The following is a 15110-nucleotide window of genomic DNA, read 5'->3' as shown; positions in this document are numbered from 1 at the left end:
CATGACAGGAATAAATTACTGGAATCCATAATGGCCGTTCTGAAAATGCAATGTAAAATTATGACTGGTTCATAGGGTTCCCCTATCATCCATAACCACAAAAAGTTGCAGCCACCATCTATGATCACAAGCGACAATCTACCGATTGTCATGCAGAGAAGAATAAGATCAACAAAAGCCTTGAGGTTTACAAAAGTTTGCAACAGTACTAAAGATGTTCCCTTAGTGACGTAAGAGTAAATTTTCCATCTTTATGGCAAACAAGATCGCAATGACTCCCAACCATTTGTGGTCACACCCCTCACTTTCCCTCTGTAAATTGGAAAAGCTCGTTGACATTCTGCTTGTCTTCAGGATATCAACTGCCGAGAACTGAATCCCTCCATTTATATTATAACCATCATGACAATTAGAAATTGGTCCTATAGAATTTTATAATGTTTACATTGCTAGCGGCATCTCCAATTGAAGAAGCTTTGGGACAGCTCGCAGTTTTATTGGTAGCTAATAGTAAACATTATTGTGAGGCAGCATGGTTCATGGCTTCTCCCTGCGACATGCCATGCTCAATGGGACGGGAGGATCTGAAAATGCCCCACCTTTGATCTGATCAAACACCCACCTGTTTGCAGCCTCTGTGTAATGAACTCCATCCCAAATAATGCTTTTTGAGGGATCCTTGCATGACTTGCCGAGCAGAACATTAGTGCCATTCACCTCAGCCGTATCGCTGCACCTCACATTGAAATCGAAGTTGTACTCGCCACCACCATATCCACAGCAAACTCTAAGTGGCTGCTCAAATCCTGAAACCATTTCTAGATTTAGTAAATGGACATTTCATGCTCTTTCTTTCTACATGGCGAAGGACACAGAAGTTGTGGTAACATGAAATGAAATTTGATGAAATGGTTCGATCGCAAAATTGTTAGCAGGTTGGTCACAGTGCTTCATGCTTGTTACAGGGAATAGCCATCACCATTGCCATTGTTAGAAGGGGTTGGAGGGCCTCACCGTACTTTGTGGCTTCACTTATGAGTTTGTACTTGACGGAGTATATGTCGACCAATGCGATCGCTGCGAGAGGAAGATCCTTTCTTAGCTGGATTACTGTTTCATTGAGCATCCTGTTGAATTGCTGGGCTAATTGATTGTAAGGAATGGCACAGCCGGCAGAGTCCAACTGTTCTGCTGTGAGGGGCATTCGTAACAAAACATAAGAAAGGCAGCCGAGAGGACCAGTGTTGTGGATCCAAAATGACCTTCCTCCCTCCTCGTAGATGCTCTGCATGCCAACACAAGCTCACCATCATACCATATCTCAGAAACATCATCTGTTTTCAATCTATCCATACCTTTATCACCGACGAGAACTCATTCAAAGCATTCGGGATGTAATCGTTTGCGGATATGTTAAGGAAAGAGAAGGCAGTGATGTCGTTCTGACCGATGTCGAATGTATACAGCGCTCGAGAGAAGTACTCCTTTCTGGGCATCAATTCCCTGTAAACTCCTCCTGCAGTTTGTTTCATATGCAACAAAAGTTTGATAAATTTAAGCAGCAGAACCCAACTGCTGAACTTCAGTGGAGTGATGGTTTAGAATGACTAGACTTGCCTCGTTCGTAGATCGTTTGAGACCGGGATTTGAACTGCAAGAACTCATTTAGCTGCACATCTAAAGAGAAGGGACTGTAGCCACCCTGAGAAAGGGTTGTGTTCTGCGGCATAATTGTAGCTGCTGCGGACGCAAAATTAGCACCATGCCGGAAATTCGTGCCCAATGAATCAAGGTAGGCACTGAGGTATGGCAATCCAAAGCTCTCAGCTGGAAATTTGACAAAAATAACACGACCACAAATTCGATCAGATAATTTATAGTGGATCAGTACTAGGATTCTGTATTGGGTCTCCATGAGTGACCCCCATGGGCTTTAGTGATCTTTAATTCCCTTAAAACTACCCCTCAAATTCAACTGTTTGAAGTAAGAGTTCTCAATGGCGTTGATTAGCAGCTAATTTATATGGATAAAAGGGAGATAATTACCAATGAAGTCGATGATAAGGCGGCCATCTGAGTATCTGCCTGCGGGCATCCTGAAGAAGGTCTCACCGTACGGTGTGCGGACCGGCCCGAAGGCGGCTGAGAGACCACCTGTATCTGAATTTGAGTCGCCCAGATTGACAACGGCAGGGAAATGGCATGGCGAGGATGAGACTGGGACTGAGAGCAGCAGCAGAACTGATAGGTAGCCAAGAAGAAGAGGAGAAAGCTTCATTGCTTGGATCTAAGAGGTGACAGAAAGGAGGCTTTGAAGGAGGGAACTCAGGCTGGAGGTGATGCTGGATTGTTTGAATAGATAAACTCAAAAGTCGAGAAGTTGCCAAAAAGACACAATGATGACCGCTTGGTGGTTGCCCACTCTCTTTCAATCTTAAGAAAAATTTTCATAAAACAAATTTGTCTGCTGCAGTCCATTCATAAAAATTAATATCGGCAAAACCGGGTCAATGTCAAAGTAATCACGGAGGATTTCAGTTTTGGATGTTCAAGGAGCAATAATGTTTATATGAAAATCCTGAGGCCGAGTTGATTGCTACGGATACTATCTGTATTGAGGCCCAATAAATTAAAAATTTTATCTCAAAACTGTCGTTAGTACCTAAGCTAGTTCCAATCATATCAGTTCATTGTAATAATAAGATTGTGATAAAACTGACTGATTAAAAGAATACTAATAAAAGATGAACCAGCATATCCATCTTCATCATACATTTATATGACAACTCAAAAGAAATAATATATGTTCTTTGAAATTTGTCAAAGTCTTAGAAAAACTTGGCAGGTTCACTAACCAAGAGTTTGCCTAGGAGTAAAGTCTTAGAATCATCGAGGAGGAATGGAGGATAGGGCTTAAGTCCATTACTTGGTCATCAACAGTGGATACCCAATCTTTGTAATTAGAGATCCTATGAAAGAGAATCATTATGGTAAAAATGAAGCTGATTGAGTGATCGTATCTGAGCATATTCTTAGAGTATATCTTCTTCCATTCCATGACGAATGCTTATATCGGTAACAAAATAAACCCGACAAGTTGAGTTATACTCTTAATGAGTCCAAAATAAAAAATTTGCAAGGTATTAAATCACAAATATTTTTGGAGGAGATACTTATATGAAAATAATGCAGCAACCACTGGAATATTACAGAACGATCTAAGGAGAGTCCTAGCTTATTCAACTTGCAGTCATTTAGGCTATATGATCTTTACTTGCAGCATCTCTAACTATTCGGTTAGCGTCTTTCACTTAATGAATCACGCGTTTTTCAAAGCATTACTCTTCATGAGTGCAGGTTCGGTGATTCATGCCATGTCGGATGAGCAAGATATGTGAAAGATGGGGGGGCTTGCCTCCTCGTTTCCTTTGACTTATGCCATGATGCTCATGGGCAGCTTATCTCTAATTGGATTTCCTTTACCAACTGGATTTTATTCCAACGATGTGTGTATAAATGCAAGGCCGGCCTTTAAGTGGTGCCGACTGTGTAAAGATCTAATTGGTCTGTACTGCATGTGTGATATTTCAAAGTCTGAGATAAAGAACCTAGCTCAAGATCTAATCTATTACGTTTTCTTGAGATGAATGCAATTAATATTAAGTAAAGTTCAAGTCCACAGGACATCTCAACTATTGTATAGTATAAATTACTTAGATATTCTTCTTTATATTTTTGAAAAAAATTAAATTTTCATGAGAATTGTTGGAAAATTTTAAATTATGAAAATATTTAAATTTTTAAAATAAATTCTCATCTTCTTCGGTTAGTCCTACGTTAGAAATGTAAAAGCAAGTTGTCTTGCTTTTATAGAAACCCCGTCCCTTGAAACCCAAGTCTGGCTTCAAGGGAAGTGAGTTGGTGACCACACGCATGCGCAACTTGGCTTGGCCCGCCGTGTGCATGGCGTGGTGGGGCGCATGACGCGTATAATTTTTGCCATACGTCTCCTTTCAAAATTGCATCACTTTGGTCATTTGGTCAAGGTTCATAAATGGGGTCCAGGTCCATAGCCATGGGATCATCACATGATCACACCATCACACTTCTGTCTGTATGCTCCCTATTAAAGTTTGAGATAGAGACTCCTACTATTTTTCACTCGGTGGCTCTTTCTCCATGCTTTATTTTTCTTCTTTCACAATCTTTATATCTTCTAAGCAATTGAAGGAGTCGACCGTGTCTAGCCTCTCAGCAGTCATGCTCGTCAGAGGAGGATCGGGCTGAGCCATGTTGTTGTACCTTAGATGACGAGATTGCCGTAGACTCGCATGGGAGGGCGAATCACGTTCTTAGGATAGTTTTTTTCAACATGCCTCAATCTAGTCAAACTTATCCATCAATTTAATTTTTCAAAAGTTTTCCAGATATAACCTTAAATTAAATTCATTATTCCATTGCAATATAGCAATTTCTAGATGCCATAATGCCAATAGATCTTATGTTAAAATACATGGTGCTGGGGTTCGGTATATAGCTTTCATGGTTCTAGGATTGAGGTAATTATGTTTCTAAGCAATGGGCACTTCCTATCAGTAATGACGCGAGTTCATATGTATATACTCTTCCAATATTTTTGTCAATTGCTTGCAGATATATTGCGAAAATAGAATGAAGTTGGATCATTTTGACCGATAAAATGATTGTATATCCTCCATCATTTTTCTTGTTTCTTCAAAAAAATAAATATATAATCATTCTAACAAATGTCGAACATATACAGTGCTTGAGTAGTAATTCTTGGGCATCAAATGCTTGAAGACACCTCCTCCAAGATGAAATCCCTAAGACTTAGTCTTTCCTTGGACCATATGCGACTGGGATTTAAATTGCAAGAAATGGTCCAGTTGCAAGTCTAAATAGAACAGATTATGAGCACTCTGAGGAGCAGTTATGTTCCATCGATGACCAGTCCACCAAGCCATAATTAGCAAACTTCGAGGCACCAAAGTTCTACACGTGGCAAGGAAGACATACCGGAAAAGTTTGTCAGCCCAACTATGCCTTCTATTTCTAGACAAAAGGAGGATGCACACGTTTTCTTATTTTTATATCCTTAAGTACTTGTCATATCATGAAAGATTATTTTAGTTATTTTAAAAAAAAATTTCTGAGGTAATATTTGGATCGCATTTAAAGTTAACGATTTAATTAATATTTTGTTAAATTATAGAATAAAATTTTATATAAAAATAAGACTTAGAAAGATAAGCCTATAATTTTTTATACTATTGATTGTAAATATAATTTATTATTAATTTTAGAAAGATTTTTGTGATTTACTTTGTTTATTAATAGCATTCTTTGTTGTATTATTCGTTCCACATCGATTACTTAAGAAAGAGGAGGGGGCTCCGTTCTGTATAAAACCAGGCGACAGGGTTCAATTTAACGACGACGGGATCGACGTCGAGGCTCGTGGCATAGGGCAACGGCACGCATTGACCTTGGTGGGAGCGGTGCTCTTTTTTTTTTTTTTTTAATGCATCTTTGTCTTTTGAAAAAAAAAGGAAACTTTGTTTATGTATGTTTAACATCAACAATTAAGGAACTCCTAAACCATGGTGCAGGATGCTGCAATAAGAAGTAGAAGTCCTATCAAGAGTTATATTCAATGTAATTGCGATGTAGCACCGAGATTTTTTAAATTCTTATGTATCGAACTAATCTTTTATGCCAGAAATATACTATCAGTTCTTAAGAAGATGACTGCATAACTGGATCTGGCTACGGAAGAAAAGTAAATCATTCTATAAGCAATGCATGAACAGCAGCAGCTCAAATTCAGAGGACATGCAGGGTACCACTTCGATCTCCGTCAGATGGTGCACAATGAACAGCAATTTGGCAAAAGTTGCAGAGGCGTTTTAGTTAGCAATACAAATCAAACTTAGGGAAGAATTCCCGAGCTACCTTCGATGATGTTATTGGCAAGACACGAAGAGAAGACAAGCATTGGATGTCCTCTTGCAATGGCCTCAAGCTGAGCCTGAAGGGCAAGGTCGGCCCTGACCACTCGCAACTTTGCTTGAAGGCTTCAATTTAGGGCCAAACTTGGGCCCAAAAGCTCTTTATCCTCATATTTGGCCTGGGTCGAAGGCAACCATACCTGACAGGCCTCAAAGCCAGCCTATGTCTGTCACGCCTCGAAACCTGACAATATTTGGCAGAAGAGCCTCGTGTCTCCCCCCTCATGTGGCCCCCATGTGGGCACTGGGTACCTCACGTGTTCCGCGGAGGCGCCCCGGCATATAAGGCGGGTGTCTCCAAATCCTGCAGACGCGTTTTGGGAGGAAAACAAAATCGGAGAGGGACGAAGGACGCTTACGTGAAGCTCCAAAACCGGACAATATTTGGCAGGGAGCCTCGTGTTTCCCCCCTCATGTGGTCCCCACGTGGGCACTGGATGCCTCACGTGCCCTACACAGGTGGGGGCGTGACAATGTCCATCTCGAGTCCTACAAACTAATTATCATTTTTTTATTGGATGCATTAGCATGATCCAAGGTTGTGTTGGTAGCTTAAAATTCTCATGAAATACATCGAAACAGAGAACCAATAAAAAAATGACGAAGGATAGAATTTTTAAGTCCCTACTTCTCGAGCAAATGCCGTTCAATTTCTTTATATATGATACATTCTGGCAACAAACAAGTTAGGGAAAGAGTCTTGATTTATTATCAGTGGCCGGCCCTTAAATAGCAGTCGGCTGCATCCATCTTATCTTCTGCTTAGAATTAGAAAATAAAAATAGGAATCACCATAAAAGCTAATATCCAATCAAAAGATTTACCAGAACTATTTCTATATACGTATACTCAACAAGGTTGAAGCAATTAATATAATATGGTTATCATTAAAATTTTCCTCTGATGATGACAATTAATAAATATGTTATCAGGCTCTGTTTATATAGGCCGGGCTTTGTGCTCTCTCTCTCTCTCTCTATTTATCTATCGCTGGATCGATCTATCTATCTATATATATATATATATATATATATATATATATATATATATATATATATATATATATATATATATATATATATATATATATATATATATATATATATATATATATATATATATATATATATATATATATATATATAAAAGGTTGAAGTAATTAATATAATATGATTGTTATCATTAAAAATTTTTTTTAATGAGAGCAATTAATATACAAGCCGGGCCTGTTGCTATCAAAAAAGCCTCCTTTTTTCACCTGCCATTTGCTTCAAGTAAAACCCATCCGCCATCACCTTCGAGTGCCGACCGCGATCCATGGCGTCCGAATCGAAAGTAATCGTCTCCTCTTTCCCCCCTATTACTTCTTCACCTCGATCCATGGATTAGATTCCTCGCTCCCGAGCTGAATTCCCTTCTAATTCTGTTCAATTTTTTTTCCCACGAGATCGCGAAACCGGCAAAGCTGACGCTCTATTCCTACTGGCAGAGCTCGTGCTCGCAGCGAATCCGGATCGTCCTCCATCTCAAAGGTTGGATTTTTAGATTTTGCCTTCTGATCAAACCCTAGTTTTTTATGAATTCACCGAGTTTTCTTTACTCAATATCGGATGATTTAAATTACCTTTGTTTCTTTTTCTAATAATTTATTCTCATCTTTATAGCTGTTTCTCTTCTTCTTTCTTGGTGGAATTAATTTAAATTACCAATGGAGTTATACCTCTATAATGTTCCTTTGGCATGCAGCTCGAAATTACTTAGGTCTTGATTGGGAGAGCTGTCGACGGTAAAACTTTTGGAAGCAGAGAATTTATAAAAAAATGTTTGGATAACTACATTTCTAAATTGCTGTTTCATTTTAACATGTGAAAGTACTTTTAGTATGACAAAATAACCATAAAGAACATTGTATAGTATTATACAATATAGCATAACAAAATATAATATATATCAATATATAAATATATGATATAGTATAATATTACTGTAATGTAATATAATATTCTGATATTGATGGTATTGATCTGTTTTCAGAGTTAAAAATTTTAAAAAATTTTTTACAAACAGAAACTAGTACCCCTATTGATATTTTAAGTTTTATAAAAAAAATAGATTTTTTTCCAAATGCATGCATTGCATATAGGATATTATTAACAATACCTATAACAGTTGCTTCTGCTGAAAGAAGTTTTTCAAAATTAAAGTTGATAAAATCTTATTTGCGATCAACTATGTCATAAGAAAGATTAAATGAATTACCTATATTATCGATTGAAAATAGTATTTTAATGGATCTTGAGTATAAAAGTTTAATTAGTAATTTTGCTTCTCAAAAAGCTAGACGAATTATTTTTAAATAAAAATTTTAAAATATTTTTATACTTATTAAAAAAAATTATTATTTAAATAATAATAAAAAAGGCCTCTTCTAATGAGTTCGCGTAAGGCCCCCAAATGTATTGGGCTGCCCCTGCTCATGATTCTAACCTTTTCTGAGGGGATGGAATGTATTTATTCTCTGGTTTGCTTATTAGGGAAGTGGACTCAAGAACAAAGTTAGCTGCATGATACTTCTAGAAAAGTATGATCTAACATACTAAATATCTATTAGTTACCGATGATTCCCTTGAGTTGATTGTTTAATCCTTGAAGCATCAGATTTAAAATCTCAGAAATCATCGAAACCCATTCACTAGGGAAATCTAGTAGATTGAATCCACAAAGTTGTAGGAATGTGCATTGCTGCTGTCACCAACCTTTCAAGGACGATATTATTCCTATATGGGTATATATCTCATGACAGGAATAAATTACTGGAATCTATAATGGCCGTTCTGAAAATGCAATGTAAAATTATGACTGGTTCATAGGGTTCCCCTATCATCCATAACCACAAAAAGTTGCAGCCACCATCTATGATCACAAGCGACAATCTACCGATTGTCATGCAGAGAAGAATAAGATCAACAAAAGCCTTGAGGTTTACAAAAGTTTGCAACAGTACTAAAGATGTTCCCTTAGTGACGTAAGAGTAAATTTTCCATCTTTATGGCAAACAAGATCGCAATGACTCCCAACCATTTGTGGTCACACCCCTCACTTTCCCTCTGTAAATTGGAAAAGCTCGTTGACATTCTGCTTGTCTTCAAAATATCAACTGTCGAGAACTGAATCCCTCCATTTATATTATAATCATCATGACAATTAGAAATTGGTCCTTTAGAATTTTATAATGTTTACATTGCTAGCGGCATCTCCAATTGAAGAAGCTTTGGGACAGCTCGCAGTTTTATTGGTAGCTAATAGTAAACATTATCGTGAGGCAGCATGGTTCATGGCTTCTCCCTGCGACATGCCATGCTCAATGGGACGGGAGGATCTGAAAATGCCCCACCTTTGATCTGATCAAACACCCACCTGTTTGCAGCCTGTGTGTAATGAACTCCATCCCAAATAATGCTTTTTGAGGGATCCTTGCATGACTTGCCGAGCAGAACATTAGTGCCATTCACCTCAGCCGTATCGCTGCACCTCACATTGAAATCGAAGTTGTACTCGCCACCACCATATCCACAGCAAACTCTAAGTGGCTGCTCAAATCCTGAAACCATTTCTAGATTTAGTAAATGGACATTTCATGCTCTTTCTTTCTACATGGCGAAGGACACAGAAGTTGTGGTAACATGAAATGAAATTTGATGAAATGGTTCGATCGCAAAATTGTTAGCAGGTTGGTCACAGTGCTTCATGCTTGTTACAGGGAATAGCCATCACCATTGCCATTGTTAGAAGGGGTTGGAGGGCCTCACCGTACTTTGTGGCTTCACTTATGAGTTTGTACTTGACGGAGTATATGTCGACCAATGCGATCGCTGCGAGAGGAAGATCCTTTCTTAGCTGGATTACTGTTTCATTGAGCATCCTGTTGAATTGCTGGGCTAATTGATTGTAAGGAATGGCACAGCCGGCAGAGTCCAACTGTTCTGCTGTGAGGGGCATTCGTAACAAAACATAAGAAAGGCAGCCGAGAGGACCAGTGTTGTGGATCCAAAATGACCTTCCTCCCTCCTCGTAGATGCTCTGCATGCCAACACAAGCTCACCATCATACCATATCTCAGAAACATCATCTGTTTTCAATCTATCCATACCTTTATCACCGACGAGAACTCATTCAAAGCATTCGGGATGTAATCGTTTGCGGATATGTTAAGGAAAGAGAAGGCAGTGATGTCGTTCTGACCGATGTCGAATGTATACAGCGCTCGAGAGAAGTACTCCTTTCTGGGCATCAATTCCCTGTAAACTCCTCCTGCAGTTTGTTTCATATGCAACAAAAGTTTGATAAATTTAAGCAGCAGAACCCAACTGCTGAACTACAGTGGAGTGATGGCTTAGAATGACTAGAACTTGCCTCGTTCGTAGATCGTTTGAGACCGGGATTTGAACTGCAAGAACTCATCCAGCTGCACATCTAAAGAGAAGGGACTGTAGCCACCCTGAGAAAGGGTTGTGTTCTGCGGCATAATTGTAGCTGCTGCGGACGCAAAATTAGCACCATGCCGGAAATTCGTGCCCAATGAATCAAGGTAGGCACTGAGGTATGGCAATCCAAAGCTCTCAGCTGGAAATTTGACAAAAAAACACGACCACAAATTCGATCAGATAATTTATAGTGGATCAGTACTAGGATTCTGTATTGGGTCTCCATGAGTGACCCCCATGGGCTTTAGTGATCTTTAATTCCCTTAAAACTACCCCTCAAATTCAACTGTTTGAAGTAAGAGTTCTAGATGGCGTTGATTAGCAGCTAATTTATATGGATAAAAGGGAGATAATTACCAATGAAGTCGATGATAAGGCGGCCATCTGAGTACCTGCCTGCGGGCATCCTGAAGAAGGTCTCACCGTACGGTGTGCGGACCGGCCCGAAGGCGGCTGAGAGACCACCTGTATCTGAATTTGAGTCGCCCAGATTGACAACGGCAGGGAAATGGCATGGCGAGGATGAGACTGGGACTGAGAGCAGCAGCAGAACTGATAGGTAGCCAAGAAGAAGAGGAGAAAGCTTCATTGCTTGGATCTAAGAGGTGACAGAAAGGAGGCTTTGAAGGAGGGAGGCTTTGAAGGAGGGAACTCAGGCTGGAGGTGATGCTGGATTGTTTGAATAGATGAAGTCAAAGGTAGAAAGTTGCGAAGAAGATAAAATGGGACTGGTGGGCGCGGCATGTGAACATAGGAAGAGAGTTGATCGGATGGATAAGGGATGTGATGCTAATCAAATTGTAAAGATCTAACTTGCAATTTAGAATAGAACATGGTTGTTCTCAGTTAAAATGGAGGTTAAATTTTCATCATTATTGTTTCTCAGAAATTAAAAAAATATATATTGCAAGGATGAAACATATGTCAATCGTCAATGCTAGCATAATTTTAGGGATTACGTAATAACCTGCATCTTTGATGATATTTTTCTTTATTAACGTGATTTTGTATTAACTTCTATTATTTTTTTTATTAGTATGATTTTGTTATAGTGATTTTAGAGATCATATAACAGTTTGTATGAGTTAGTAATATTTTTTATTATTAGTGTGATCCTATATTAGCCTATATTATTATTTTTTGTATAGAGTATGTACACAAGTATATATAACCTCTGAGATGTACCAAATATAATGGAACAGAGAAATAAAATTATTTTTTTTTGTTTTTCTCTTCTTCTGCAAATATTTTTATAGTTCAGTTCTTTTTTTCTTTCAAAACACACACACATACATATATATATTATGTGTGTGTGTGTGTATATATTGTGTGTGTGTGTATATATATATGAATTTGAGAAGATAAATTTAATTAAATGAAAGGGGAGAAAATGCACATCAACTTTAGACTGCTATGGGAGATATAATAGATACCACTCATTTCTCATTTCTCATTTCTCATTTCTAGAACACAACGCAAGCTTTGTTTTACGTGTCTACGAGATGCTGATGGAATTGAAAGCAAGGCTTAAGGACCACGTTTATCAAAGGAAGTAGCCACATAACTTTCTCCTCAGGTAGTTCCTTCTAGATGAACTTGGTGCCGTTTAAGAGTAGCCAAGATCTAAGAAGACCGTGGAGAAGACCAAGATAGGGGATGAAATGATGACCGCTTGACGTTTGCCCACCACAACTTAATCTCTCTTTCAATCTTAAGAAAAAGAATGATAGAAAAAACTTGTCTACTGCAGTCCATCCATAAAAATTAATATTGACAAAACCGGGTCAATGTAAAAGTAGTAACGGAGGATTTCAGTTTTTGATGTTTAAGGAGCAATGGTGTTTATATGAAAATCTTACCATGGAGGCCGAGTTGATTGCTCTGGATACTGTCTGTATTGAGGCTGAATGGATTAAAAAATTTATCTCAAAACTGTGGTTAGTACCTAAGTTAGCTCCAGGCATATCAATTCATTATAATAATAAGATTGTGATAAAAGTGACTGATTAACAAAGTACTAATAAAAGATGAATCGGCATTTCCAGCTTCGTCATAAATTTATAAAACAACTCAAAAGGAATAATATACTTTTCTTAGAATTTGTCAAATCTTAGAAAACTTGGTAGGTCCACTAACCAAGAGTTTGTCTAGGAGTAAAGTCTCATAATCATGGAGGAGGAATGGAGGATAAGGCTTAAGCCCATTACTTTGTCACCAGCAATGGATATCTGACCTTTGTGATTAGAGATCCTATGAAAAAGGATCAATATGATAAAAACGAAGCTAATTGAATGATCGTATCGAAACATATTCTTAGCGTATATCTTCTCCCATTCCTATGGCGAATGCTTATATCACTAACAAAATAAATCCGAAAAGTTGGGTTATACTTTTAATGAGTCCAAAATAGAAAATTTGCAAGGTATTAAATCATAAATGTTTTTGGAGGAGTCGCCTATGTGAAAATAATCATATAAATGTAAGGCTTTTAAGTGGTGCTAACTGCATAAATATCTAATTGGTACGTACGGTGTATGTGATATTTTAAAGTCTGAGAGAAAACCTAGTGCAAGATTTAATTTATTACATTTTCATGAATACAATTAACATTAAGTAAGGTTCAAATCCACAAGACACCTCAACTGTTGCATAGTATAAGTTACTTAGATATTTTTCTTTATACTTTTGTAAAAATTTAAATTTTTATGAGGATATTTGAAAATTTTTAAATTTTCAAAAGATTTAATTTTTAAAATAAATTCTTATCTTCTTATGTTAGTCCTACATTGGAAATATAAAATAACGCGTATGCTTTTTGCCAAATGTCTCCTTTCAAAATGTTACATTGCCTCAGTCATTTGGTCAAAGTCCATAAATGGGGTCTGAGCCCTGGGATAGAGACTCCTACTCTTTTCCATGCGGTCGCTCTTTCTCCATACTTTATTGTTTTTCTTATTTCACAATCTTTATATCTTTTGAACAACCGAAGTAGTCGATTGGGTCTAGCCTCCCAACGCACATGCTCATTAGAGAATGATCAAGTTGAGCCGTGTTGTTGTACTTTAGAAACGAGATTGTCGTAGACTCGCATGAAAGGGCCAATCACATTCTTAAGATAGTTTTTTTAAACATGCCTCAATCTAGTCAAGCTTATCTATCAATCTAATTTTCCAAAAGTTTTCCCGATATAAATTTAAATTAAATTTATTATTCTATTGCAATATAGCAATTACTAGGTGCCATAACGCTAACAGATCTTATATTAAAATATGTGGTGTTGGGGTTCAGTATGTCACGCCCTCGCCTGCGCGGAGCACGTGAGGCACCCAGTGCCCACGTGGGAGCCACATGAGGAGGGACCGCGGGGCTTTCCTGTCAGATATTATCTGGTTCCGGGGCTTCACACAAGCGTCCTTCACCCTTCCCCGGTTTTGTTTTCCATCCAAAATGCGTCTACAGAATTAGGAGACACCCACCTCATATGCGCAGGCTCTGAAACGAGTCTTTCCGATATAAGACTATTGGGCCTCACACCCTTTCCACCATGGGACAAAAGCCATCCTCGGCTTTGATACCAAATGTCACACCTCCGCCTCCGCGGAGCACGTGAGACACCCAATGCCCATATGGGGGCCACATGAAGGGGGACCGCGGGGCTCCCCTGCCAGATATTGTCCGGTTTCGGGGCTTCACGCAAGCGTCCTTCACTCTCCCCGATTTTGTTTTCCATCCAAAATGCATCTGCAGGATTAGGAGACACCCATCTCATATACCCAAGACTCGTTCTAGAGCCTGGGCATATGAGGCGGGTGTTTCCTAATCCTGCAGACGCATTTTGGGAGGAAAACAAAACCGGAGAGGGATGAAGGACGCTTGCGTGAAGCTCCAGAACCGGACAATATCTGGCAAAGAAGCTCCGCAGTCCCTCCTCATGTGGCTCCCACGTGGGCACTGGATACCTCACGTGCCCCGAGGAGGCGGAGGCGTGACATAGTATATAGCTTTCATGGTTCTAGGATTGAGGTAATTACGTTTCTACGCAATGAGCACTTCCTATCAGTAATAACACGAGTTCATATGTATATACTCTTCCAATATTTTTGTCAATCGCTTGCAGATATATTGCAAAAATAGAATGAAGTTGGATCATTTTGACCGATAAAATGAAATATCCTCCATCATTTTTCTTGTTTCTTCAAAAAACTAAAAATATAATCATTCTAACAAATGTCGAACATATACAGAGCTTGAGGAGTAATTCTTGGGCATCAAATGCTTAAAGACACCTCCTCCAAGATGAAATCCTTAAGATTTAGTCTTTCCTTGGACCATATGCGACTGGGATTTAAACTGCAAGAAATGGTTCATTTGCAAGTCTAAATAGAACGGATTATGAGCACTTCTGAGGTGCAGTTATGTTCCTTGTTATTTGCTTGTACACTCACCTTAGAAACCCTCTTAACCAGGAACCTCCCACTTCTCCCTATACCTCTTAAAACCCTCCTTCCCGGCCAAAATTCTTCATGTCTGGGATTGGATAAGGAACTAAAATTTGTGCTGCTCTAATTTATAAATATAATAATTTACTGTTCTCGAT

The 15110-nt window shown here is 38.5% G+C and overlaps 2 protein-coding genes across 2 annotated transcripts; both read right to left on the bottom strand.

The window, feature by feature from the left end:
• Window positions 1-363: 363 nt before the first annotated feature.
• On the bottom strand, window positions 364-2389 carry LOC120113050 (GDSL esterase/lipase ACHE-like). The gene is made up of 5 exons (XM_039133617.3): window positions 2047-2389; window positions 1618-1827; window positions 1356-1516; window positions 1015-1285; window positions 364-806 (listed from the first exon to the last, which is right to left on the bottom strand). The coding sequence occupies exons 1-5, from the start codon at window positions 2276-2278 to the stop codon at window positions 538-540; spliced, it is 1143 nt and encodes a 380-aa protein (XP_038989545.3). The 5' UTR covers window positions 2279-2389; the 3' UTR covers window positions 364-537.
• A 6513-nt stretch (window positions 2390-8902) lies between these two features.
• Window positions 8903-11219, bottom strand: LOC103700603 (GDSL esterase/lipase ACHE-like). The gene is made up of 5 exons (XM_039133618.3): window positions 10871-11219; window positions 10443-10652; window positions 10180-10340; window positions 9839-10109; window positions 8903-9630 (listed from the first exon to the last, which is right to left on the bottom strand). The coding sequence occupies exons 1-5, from the start codon at window positions 11100-11102 to the stop codon at window positions 9362-9364; spliced, it is 1143 nt and encodes a 380-aa protein (XP_038989546.3). The 5' UTR covers window positions 11103-11219; the 3' UTR covers window positions 8903-9361.
• Window positions 11220-15110: the final 3891 nt, after the last annotated feature.

Source organism: Phoenix dactylifera, chromosome 4, assembly GCF_051530095.1.
Source record: "Phoenix dactylifera cultivar Ajwa chromosome 4, Ajwa_hap1_PhDact_Kaust_v1.1, whole genome shotgun sequence".
Taxonomy (NCBI): domain Eukaryota; kingdom Viridiplantae; phylum Streptophyta; class Magnoliopsida; order Arecales; family Arecaceae; genus Phoenix; species Phoenix dactylifera.
The sequence above is the reverse complement of the archived record's forward strand: the minus strand, read 5'-3'. Positions and strand labels throughout refer to the sequence as shown.